The sequence below is a fragment of the Eschscholzia californica genome, unplaced genomic scaffold (assembly GCF_041429995.1).
Source record: "Eschscholzia californica isolate CP2 unplaced genomic scaffold, dmEscCali1.0.p SCAF_4, whole genome shotgun sequence".
In the NCBI taxonomy this organism is placed as follows: Eukaryota; Viridiplantae; Streptophyta; class Magnoliopsida; order Ranunculales; family Papaveraceae; genus Eschscholzia; species Eschscholzia californica.
This window is the reverse complement of record NW_028238461.1, coordinates 53,295,341-53,307,036: the sequence shown is the minus strand read 5'-3', so window position 1 is coordinate 53,307,036 and position 11,696 is coordinate 53,295,341. Positions and strand designations below refer to the sequence as shown.

Below are 11,696 nucleotides of genomic sequence, written 5' to 3'. Positions count from 1 at the left end.
AAAAATACGTCTTTAAATGTAGAATTTGTATGTATAGGTGTTTATTCGTAGTTCAACAAAGGGGAGAAAATATGCTAAATAAGATCATTTTTGACAACAAACAAGTAAATCTCAACAAGCATACACTCCTAACATATGAAAAATTGAAAAATGAAACTAGTCGGTGGAATAACAAGTAAATGTTATTTTTTAACTCAAACAAAATAATAAATACACGCAAACTTATGTTAAGCAAGCACTGATAAAGCTAAGAATTGATACTAAGATTAAACTCTTCCAATAATAGAACTACTCCTTCGTTCTTGATGGAATGCCTAAAAAAAAAAAGCAACAACACGAAAATGCTAAACCGCGGATGTTCGAAGCCGACCACAGGCCAAAAGGTGGTGTGGTTGGCCCTTATTGGTCAGGTCGTGAGGAGAAAGAAACCGTCTGACCAATTAGGTCCGGCATCATCACTTTTCTGCCTGTGGTTGGTCCCAAAAATCTAGCAGTTTAGCGTTGCTCAAGCAACGTTTAGGTGATCAAGGTGTCATAGGGGCGCATGTAGACTCTCCTTACCGTGGTGTCTACAAACCTTTCCACACAAGTGACTGGGGATGTGTAAAACCCAGCCCATAAGTGATTACATGGCCCATTAAAAGTAGCCCATAAGAGATTACGGCCCAGTAACATCCAGCCCATAATTTGGTTATGGTTGTAAACCTAATTCTGTTTCTCTCCCGATAAAAAGCTAAGAAACCCTAGTTCAGGGTTTACATCTCGTTGTCGTTCTGTTAGGTGAGTTCAGTCCCTTCATCTTTTGACGAAATCAAATCTCATTTCATGTGTTTTCCAGTTGATTTTGGTAAAATTGGTAGAAATTTTCATGGTTTCTTATCTCGATATGTTCGCAAATGACACTTGATCTGGTTCAAAATGAAAATCCCTAATTTTGTCCATGTTAATCAATTGTTCTGAACAAAACTATACACAACTCTTTAAATCAGTAGTATTAAGCTTTTTTCATAGTCGTTTCTCTGTCTTGATTTATTCTCCTTGTATAACGTTGTGTTTAATAGTTGTAGAAATGTTGATTGATTCATTAGCTGCCATTAATTAGGTTTTACTTTGTTGTTCTGATCACAGGGTAGAAATCTGTAGTGGGTTTCACGGAAATCGTTAACCATGAGGTACGTTTGGATTTCCTCTTCAAAAATCTCATATTTTTTTTACTTTTCATATTCTGTTTTGGTTTCAGATCAACCTCAGTTTAGGTTTTGGAATAGATGATTTATCTGGTCATTATTAAATTTATGGAGGTAGAATAAACTAATCTGGAAATTTGTTTTTCCTCATTTTGTAGTAAGCTTCAAAGTGAAGTTCTAAGAGAAGCAATCACCCAAATCACAGCTGATGCTAAGGAGAAGGCAAGAAAGTTCACTGAGACAGTTGAGCTCCAGATTGGTCTTAAGAACTATGACCCTCAAAAGGACAAGCGTTTCAGTGGTTCAGTGAAGTTGCCACATATCCCCCGCCCTAAGATGAAAGTGTGCATGCTTGGAGATGCTCAACACGTCGAAGAGGTACCATTTTCTCGTGTTTAGGGTATCAATGTCTTTATAGGGTTTCTGATAGTATATGCCTCCACATGACAAATCAAAGCTTTTAAAAAATGGTACAAGTTCAATCTCCAATATAATGATATTTCATAGTGTATAGGAGGATGAATGCACAATTTGATGATCTAATTTTTTACTTCCGATCAACTACGGTTAAAAAGTTACGAAACTGAAGAGAACTTAGCTCCTCTGTAGTATGAATTTGTGACTCGTAGTAAATGCTGATCATGTTTCCTGTAACTGTCTTTTCTTGTATGAGTTGATGTTTGGTGGATTTCTTTTGACATCTTTAATATTTGTTGGATTGTTCTTAGATTCTTTTAGAGATATAAATTGCCTAGGCCCCATTCACTTCAAGTAAGATAGCAGAAGTGCACTCGCACTTCCGTTTCCCCTTACTATGATATGAATGTACTCACAGCCTAGGTGATTGTCTCTAGACTTTTAATAGGATCTTATATAAAAGTGACATCTCAGAAAGCCAGTGTTCTGTCTCAATCAACGCCTGGCTCGCTATGATGCCCACATTGTCATGCATATGGTATCTATCTTTCTGAATGCTTTCATTAACGAGGCAAAGATGGATTTGAAATGAAATGCTCCTTCTTCTTTGTTGTGTTTGTAACTTTTGCAAGTTTTAATTGCAGGCAGAGAAAATTGGGCTAGACTACATGGATGTCGAAGGATTGAAGAAGCTTAACAAGAACAAGAAATTGGTCAAGAAGCTTGCAAAGAAGTTCCATGCTTTTCTAGCATCTGAAGCTGTCATTAAGCAGATTCCTCGTCTTCTCGGCCCTGGTCTCAACAAGGCAGGCATGTATTCTTCACAGTTGCACCATATACTTTAATTGTCTCTAGTGATCCCGGCTTTTACGTTGAACTAGCTTCCTGCACTTGCATATACTCCATATTTGCATCATGTAGTTATCTGTGTTGATTTATATAGGTTTTTTTAGACATGTATTTTAAACTCTGTTAATGTCTTGTAACTTCACATACTGAAGTATCCTTTTTACTTATTTGTTGTGGTCTTGTATGTCACCTATAATGTGATAAACCGATACTAGCTTTCTTATACTTAATGATAAAATGCAGGAAAATTTCCAACACTTGTGAGTCACCAAGAATCATTGGAAGCCAAAGTTAACGAAACCAAGGCTATGGTGAAGTTTCAACTGAAGAAGGTTCTCTGCATGGGTGTTGCTGTGGGTAACCTCGGAATGGAAGAGAAGCAGATCTTCCAGAATGTGCAATTAAGTGTCAACTTCCTTGTATCATTGTTGAAGAAGAATTGGCAGAATGTGAGTTACCCCCCTCTCCTTCCTTTCTTGACTAGTAATAGTAAATACATGAAAGTGCAAGGCAGTAGGTTTGACCTCAATTTGTTCCTTTAGAGAAATGGAAGATTCAGAAGGATAGAATTTCTTTATATAGTGGTGTAACTGATTATGGGTTTGATTGTTTTTGGATTCAGGTGAGGTGCTTATACTTGAAGAGTACAATGGGGAAGCCTGTCCGCATCTTCTAAGTATTCAATTACCCCGAAAAATAGATGGGTACTTTTTTTTGGTTTATGATCTCAAATTTCTTTGATGTTCTTTTCATGACCCTAAGCCGAGTGCTTAACTGAAATCTTGAAAAACAAAGTTTTGTTTTCTTGTTGTTTTGAGTTGAATAGTTCTTCTGTAGCAGTTCATACTTTTGTTTATCTTCCCATATAGCTTGCTCACTTCTTTCAGTTTCGTTTATTTACGTTTTGTTGGAGGTGATTGTTTAATCTTCTTGATGATGGATTACCTCTTTGCCAGTGATTATGATTCTGATATAGATTTATGGTTGAATATGTGTCACGACCCTTGGAAGTTCATTGGGACGACTTCATTTAAAAGCACCAAATTCAGATGAATCTCACCAGTACATTCCTCTCTCCTTTCAGAATACTAAAAAGAATTAAAATAAGTCAGTATGGCCAATGACATCGTTAAGAGTCATGTAACTTACATTTTGTTACTCCCAGATTTTGGACTTTTTTTTCGAAAATCCAAAAAATGAACTCAAACCAGATAGGTAATCTTGTGAAGGGATTGCCTCTTTGCTGGAAGAGACAATTAAAAAAAAAGGAGAGATGCATGGTGGTGATGGGAAGACGAAAAAGAAATTATTTTTGTATAAAATTTTGTACTAGAAACTTGTTTCTTCAAGCCAACAAGTTGAAATGGTTAGAGGAATGATGGTGGTAGCGGCAGTGGTGTTGGTAGAGCTATGGTGATTGTAGTAGTGGAGGTATGATGATGTGATGGTGGTGGAAGTACGGTGGTTTTGGTGGTGGTGGTGGATAAGGTATGTGACTGGTAGTGACGGAGGTATGGTGGTGGTATAATGGTGGTGATGGTGCATAAAATATGTAGGTGGTAGTGATGGAGATATGGTGGTGGTGGTGGTGAAGGTACGGTGGTGGTGGTGGTGAAGGTACGGTGGTGGTTGTAGTCGAGGTGTGGTGTGGTGGAGGTGTGTGGTAGTGGTGTTAGTGATGGAGGTATGGTGGTGGTAGTGGAGGTGGACGTGCGAAGGTGGTGGTTAAGGTGCGGTGGTGGTGGTTGAGGTATGGTGGCGGGGGAGGTGTAATTGTTGTTGAGGTGGTGGTGGAGGTACGGAATGGTAGAAGTTTAGTTGTGGTGGTGGAGCGAAGGTAGACAAAGAAAAAAATTCCGTCAAGGGTGTGTTTGATATCTCCCATTTCCATGGAAATAAAAGAATTTCCATGGAAATAGGTATTTCCACCGTTTGATACGAAGTGTAATTCTATGACTTTAATTCCCTAGGGAATCTATTTCCATGAAATAGTCCACTTTTAATTCCTTGCTCCCCCCTCGGAATTAGTTTCCGTGGAAAGTCAAAAATCAAACTAAAAATATTTTAATGTATTCGGATACTTGAAACCTAAAATTTAGCTCCATATATGTTCAAAATGACATTTTTACCCATAAAATTTAGCAAAATAAATTTTTACTTATACATTGGACAAATGACGTTTATGTCCTTCTTACCAAATGACATATTTACAAAGTTGTCAAAATGACATTTTGGATTTTTATAGCCAAAATTACATTCTTACCCTTTTATAATATCAAATCGACATTTTACCCTTATGTTGTCAAAATGACATTTTTACCCTCGTATAATATCAAAATAACATTTTTACCCTTAAATTAGTAAAGTGACACATGGTTAAATAATTTTACAACATAGGGGTAAAAATATAATTTTGAAAACATAAGGGTAAAAATGTAATTTAGACAACATAAGGATGAAAATGTAATTTTCACAAACGTAAAAATATCATTTAGACTACATAAAGAGTAAATAAAAACTCTTAATTGAATATTATATTCGTAGAAATTAGTTGTCAACCAAATAACAGAGTTCGTAATTCCACGGAATAATAAATGACTAACAAACGAAAGAACTCTTATTTCCACGGAGTAAATTCCGTGGAAGACTTTCCATGGAACTCTTGTATTTCCATGGAAATTGTTTCCTTGATATCAAACACAACCCAAGTAAAATTTATGTATGTGTTGTACATAAGTTACTTTACTTTGAAGTCAAAAGCTAAAAATTTTAATTTCAAAAGAAAGTCAAATTTTAACTTAAGTGAAGTCAGAAGTTTTTGCGTTACCAAACTAACTTTTTTACTTTTCTACTTAAATAAGCAAAAAAGTTACTTATGTTTGTGTTGCCAAACGACGCCTTAATCTTCCACTTTAAAGATTAAGAATTTGTGACAATTCAAATAAAACTGTTACTTCATAATTTCTACTACCGGCACTAATTACTAATTACATTCTTCTCAACAAAAAAAAATCCTAATTACATTGAATCATCACTAGAAAGAACCTAAAAAAATGTAGTCTTTTTTTGGATTGACTACTAAATAATGGTCTTGATCTTCATAAACGCTTATTAGTTCACTTGACCTCACCAAATTATGGGTCAAAAGATAATAAGCCCCCTAGAAATTGAGACAAAAACTTGAGTGAAACCAGAGACATTACGCGCGGCAGTCGTGGAAAGTAAAACCAGCGCACCGCCAAGTGTTGGTCATCGTCGCGTTAGGTAGGTAGTGTTTTTTATTTTCTTCTTTCTTTTTCTTCTTCAAAATGGCTATAAATGCATACTAAAAGGCACACCTTTCACGCCCCCGCTTTATATATACGAGTTAGGGCACACTCTTTCTCTCTCTATAGTCTCTACTCATTTTCTTTTTCTCTCTCTCTCTAGCTTTCTCCGCTTCTTGGCATCGGAGGGAAAATAAAATATCTTCTTGGACCGATTCATTTCTTCTCTGGGTAAGATCTGATACTCGTCCGATTCGTGTTATTTCTGCTATTCTCTTAGTTTCAATGCTTGATTCGATCTCTTATAACCTATTTCATGTTTCAAGTTCTTAATTAGTTCTATGATTGTTGAATTGTTATTTGAATTTGTCTTCCACAAGTGTGAAATTTCGTGTTTGATCTCAATATAGTACCCTAGAAAAACAGATAACGAGCTCAAAGTTTTCTTCTTGTGATGTCTTTAATTTGATCATCTAAATCCACCTTTATGAGAAGATATACTCATTCCCTTTACTGTTAATTAAATTTGAGGCTTTGAGCAACAATCTTGTTTTGTAAAATTTATTCCCATATTGCTAATAAGAATATCTGGTTGGGTTTAAGACTTTAAGTGATGCTTGATTCGAGTGACTCGGGACTCGGCAGTACACCGAGCCGAGTCCCACCGAGTCAGCCGAGTCTAGGGTTAGCCCGAGTGACTCGGCTGACTCGGACCTGACTCGGGCCTGGCTCGGCTGACTCGGTAGAGATTGTATTTCTATTTATTTTTATAGTAAGTCTACTAGTTTTTTTTATTCTAGTTATTAGTTATTACTATTAGAGTATGAGTCTACTAGAGTGATTATTTAGTTCTACTTGTTCCTAACTCTAATAGTAATTTAATTTTGAAGTTTGAACTTGATTTTATTAAGTATTATCATGTTATTATTTTATATACATACACTACTAACAACTTCATAATATTTAGAGTGACTCGGCTGACTCGGCCGAGTGACTCGGCTGACTCGGACTCGGTCGGCCCTTGGCCGAGCCGAGTCCGAGTCGTACTGCTTAGTTTTGGATAAATAACCTTACAAGTTTTCCAATATTAAATTGATTGGGCCAAAGGTTACGACAGAAATGAATTCCGGAAGTCAGTTCGAGCTCATCTTCAGGCCATGACCAGTATTAAGAAGTACTTGTTTGTTTATTAACGAAAAACGATATGCTAATATGAGTTGTAGGTAATCGCATGACCATGTACTAATAAACTTAATTTTTGAACGTCGGCGGCTATGTCAGCCGCTTTTACTTTTTCGACGTGACTGTATATTTTAATTCTTTAATTTTTTTCGAAGTAATTTTATAAAACCATGGGTACAAAGGGATGACAAAGAATGAAGCCGACAGTATATCCTCTGTTCTATAAAAAGACTGCAACTCCTATGATGGTATAACAGATAGCATGTGTATACAGAAATGCCCCAGAACAAAATAAACTTTGACGCATAACAACTGTTTCTGTTGACCTTTTCCTCAGGCTGTGTGCTCAGAACGTGATGCATCGAAAAGAGCATTCACTGTCTAAGTTATTTATTTTTCGATGTTGTCTGTTTGAGTTCGATGGGATGAATAGAACTTAAAAAAGAATCGGAATTTTCTGACATTTGCAGCTATTTTTAGATCTCAAAGATTTAGATGTGTTTTTGCCAAATGCGTTTATGATTACTCAGATGTAATTAGTATGATGGCACCTAAATATTTTCCACTAAAGCACGAGCCTTCACTTGAGCTGTGAATGTTTGCTAAAATTCATGGCAATCGCATAAGCGACCTCAATCTATATAGCATGAATTGGTGTTCAGAGTATTTAAAGTGGACATCACATAAGCAGTTAGCAGTTTCTAATGCAAATGCAGGATGACTTGATTTTAGAATATGGGAATTCGTGCTCAACAAATGACTCGAGTGCATCCTATGTTATAATTTGGATGTTTAATATACCACACAAGAGAGTTGGAAATGAATGAATATAATTTTTTTTACCGTCATCTAATTGTGTATTTCAAAGTTACCTGTTGGCAACAGATTTATACCTAGCTGCATGAATCTTTGGGCTTGGTTCTCCGAGAGCCATCAGAATCAAAAGCTTACCAACATAACATTGTGTGCTTTGTTGAAATTCTGTCTCTGAATCAGGTAAGAAATGGCAACAATTGGAATAACGTCAGCATGCATGATCAGACCTTCTGCCCCTAAAGTTGGAGTCATTGCCCGAATGAAGAGTCCATCATCTTTGGGTTCTGTAAAAGTTGTCTCAAAAGCATTTGGCTTGAAATCGGCTTCATCATTCAGAGTATCTGCGATGGCCACTTACAAGGTGAAACTCATCGGACCAGACGGTGAGGAAAACGAATTTGAAGCCCCAGATGACTGCTATATCTTAGATTCAGCCGAAAACGCTGGTTTGGAACTACCTTATTCCTGCAGAGCCGGAGCATGTTCTACCTGTGCTGGTCAGATGGTAGCTGGAACTGTCGACCAATCAGATGGATCATTCCTCGACGAGAATCAGATGTCTCAAGGGTACTTGCTAACTTGCATCTCTTATCCTACTGCAGACTGTGTGATTCATACACACAAAGAAGGTGATCTTTACTGATTTCTGTCTCTTGAGTGAGAGCTCAGAAGAACTGTTTATGTGTTTAAGAGAGAAAAATCTCTTTCAATTTGAAGATTGTAGGTAGTAGTAGTCAAGTGTTGGTTGTTTGTTCACTTGCTCTGTTTTCTTTTAGTTTTAGTTCTCTTTGTGGTGTGAGATGGTTGGCATCTAATAAGATAAGATTTGGTCTTCCTAATGCTCTTCGGTTCCTTTATACATCAATTAGTTTCACATATATCATGTAGATTTGAAGATAAGGTCGTGACTTTTTTTTTTTTACGGGAAATAAGGTCACGACTTCTCTAGTATTTTTTTTTTTAAATCGACTACGATCTACGTTAGTCGTTACAAGGCATTGATGCATCATGAAGATGTGATGAGTTTAAACCATAATGACTTCTCTAGTATTAATCACCACAAATATGGTGTCTATTAACAAAATGACTTTATAAGCTTGACTTTAAACTAGATGGGTGATTCGGGAAATAAAGAAATTATCTGTAGCACAAAGTTTTAGGCGGAAATAAAAATTAATTAATTTTTTTTTCCTTCAAACACTTTGGACATGTTTGGCGTGCGGGAATGGAATGTGATTCTTGTGAATCACATTCTCGTAACGTGATTCCTGGAATCAAATTACTGTAGTTTGATGTTTGGTTTGACTAGGAATGAGAATTTGATTCCTCACATATTCCTAATTAGGTGTTTGGTTCGTATATGATAGGAATGTAAGAATTTGTAAAAGTTCAGTTTTACCTACTTAAACTACATAAAATATACATCAATTTTTTTTTAGCATAAAGTATACAGATCAACTTTGTAATATATTAAAATCAATATTTTTTTTTTAAATTCGTAGATATGAAATAATAACACGATACATCAAAGGGTTAGAATTTAAAGATAATAAATAAATATCTTAATAAAAAATTATCTAAAATAAAATTTTGTTCGCAAACCTAAATAGAAATTTATCTAAAATTAAATTTTGATCATAAACATAAATAGTACTTATTAATACCAAATCCTACAAAAAAAATAAAGGGTTATTTGCCAAATGGCCCCCAACTTTGTAACCAGCTTCCTGCCTGACCCACTAGATTAGCAAAAATACCTATATGACCCCATTTTTCAGTAATCTTTAACTTTCCATTACTCTCTCTCCTCCATCTCTTTTTCTCTCTCTGCCACATCATCTGTTACGCCACCTCATCATCTTCTCCGGTGAAGGTTGCCGACCGGCCAATTTTCTGGTTGGCGACCTTCAAATATAAAAAAAAAATAAAACTTATTTTTTTCTCTCTAAATTTTTTTTTTTTTTTTTTTTTTTTTAAATCTGTCCTCTCTCTAAAAACTCCGGCTAAGGGAACCCTTAGCCGGAGTTTTTAGAGAGTAGACATATTTGAAAAAAAAAATTAGAGAGAGAGGAGAGAGAAAAAAGTTTTTTTTTTTATGTTTGAAGGTCGCCGGCCGAAAAATTGCCCGGTCGTCGACCTTCACCGGAGAAGATGATGTGGCAGAGAGAGAAAAAGAGATGGAGGAGAGAGAGTAACGGAAAGTTAATGATAACTGAAAAAGGAGGTCATATGGATATTTTTGCTAATCTAGGAGGTCAGACAGGAAGTTGGTCCCAAAGTTGGGGGCCATTTGAGAAATAACCCAAAAATAAAATTGGTAATTCAATATTTTGTTAAGGATTTATTTGTCAATAAATATTAATATATGTGATTCCGCGGGAATGGAAATCACAAACCCACCTCCCCTTGAGTTTGCTATTACTCCTTTTTGAGAAATCACATTCCCGAGCCCACACCATTCCTGCAAGCCAAATAATGATCTGGAATGTGATTCTCGAAAATCACATTCCATTCCCACTTCATTCTCTCGCGTCAAACATGACTTTAAATGACCTTAAACCCTTATATTTTCAACTTCTTCCTCTCCCACTTTTGCCATGAACATCAACTGCTTCTACCAATGCTACATCAAATAGGTAAAAAACTAATTTAATTTGGGTTGTGACTTATGAGTCTCTCGTCCGGGAGCTTCTCTTTAAAATTGAAAATGCAAGAACCTTCAAAAATGAAATGGAAATGGAAACATCTTATTCGGGAGTCTACTGGATTTGGTCTATTATTGAACATTTCATGGGGTTCTTTAATGAGAACAATACTAATTAAACAGACATTCTCATGTGAATATCAACATAAAAAAGAGTGGCAGACAACTTCATGTGAGAAATAAAATAGTTGTTTCCATATGAATATACAGTGTTAGACTTGATTTTGTATAAACTTTAAACCCACCCCACAATTGTGAATTAGTGCCTAGAGGAAAATATTTATTCGCTGGTGGGATTCTATTTTAGTCCAGTACTCTTTTTTTTTTTGTTGAACTTATTTTAGTCCAGTACTCGAGTGGCAATATGTATCTTTCTGCTAAAAAAAATGATTCAAATAGTGTTACAACTTAAAAAAAAAATCAAGTCAAAATTACATTTTATGTGCATATCAATCATCACATATGATTTTGAAACTTGATTAAATTTTACTTTTTGTTCATAATGGAAACCTGTTTATATACTTTTATAAGAATCACAAATCAAAGTGACATTTTATGTGCCCATACAATCATATTGAGTGGCTCATTTGAAAAAGAATAATGACCTTTCATGATAAAAATGGGGTTCCTAGAAAAGAGAACATAAATCATGGGTTGTGTGACTCTTAGAAAAAGAATGTAAAGATTGAGTCCATGATAGGAAAGAGACAACAGAACAAGGTTTGAACTTGTTATCTTTTAGCTCACTAGGTGGGTTGCAAAAAGTTTGGTCCTCACTTCGAGTGGTAGTAGAAGTGGTGGATATACAATGTTCTCTAACTTTCTCTCTCTAAAGATTCTTCACTTGAAGCCCTTCATAAAGAGTCGTGACTACCAAGAGAATATACAGTAGCATAATCTAGTTTGAACTCTACCCATCTCTTTTTGTAACACATCTCAATGTCACTTGCTACCGACAAAGCTAACATTATCTTGAATTCTAATTCTTAATGAATATTAGGCAAATGTCTACCTTCATGTGAAAAAGAAGATGTCACATTCTAAAATCAGTTTTGTAAGAAAATGCGTTTTGCGTTATCCATCTCCCAACTGAATTCTGGTTGGGTGACGTGGTCAGACAAGATTTAGAAAGAGAAAATGTTTAACTTTCTCGGTTGGGTGACGTGGTCAGACAAGATTTAGAAAGAGAAAATGTTTAACTTTCTCTCTTTTAATCTTGTTCGACCATGTCATAGGGGCGAGATTCAACTGAAATATGGGCCAGACATTTTATCA

General features: G+C 35.7%; 1 protein-coding gene and 1 pseudogene across 3 annotated transcripts; both read left to right on the top strand.

Annotated features, from left to right (window-relative positions):
• The first annotated feature begins 382 nt into the window (after nt 1-382).
• LOC147546114 (large ribosomal subunit protein uL1-like) lies at nt 383-3,339 on the top strand. Of its 2 annotated transcripts, none has more exons than XM_086632297.1 (6): nt 383-780; nt 1,129-1,172; nt 1,346-1,565; nt 2,249-2,414; nt 2,697-2,902; nt 3,076-3,339. In XM_086632297.1, the coding sequence occupies exons 2-6, from the start codon at nt 1,168-1,170 to the stop codon at nt 3,127-3,129; spliced, it is 651 nt and encodes a 216-aa protein (XP_086488423.1). In that variant the 5' UTR covers nt 383-780; nt 1,129-1,167; the 3' UTR covers nt 3,130-3,339. The 2 variants fall into 2 exon arrangements, with proteins under 2 accessions (XP_086488423.1, XP_086488424.1); XM_086632298.1 differs by having other exon boundaries at nt 758-847.
• A 2,476-nt stretch (nt 3,340-5,815) lies between these two features.
• LOC147546113 (ferredoxin, root R-B2 pseudogene) lies at nt 5,816-8,556 on the top strand (annotated as a pseudogene). The gene is made up of 2 exons (XR_015223072.1): nt 5,816-5,950; nt 7,898-8,556. The product of XR_015223072.1 is annotated as a ferredoxin, root R-B2 pseudogene (transcript).
• The last annotated feature ends 3,140 nt before the right edge of the window (nt 8,557-11,696 follow it).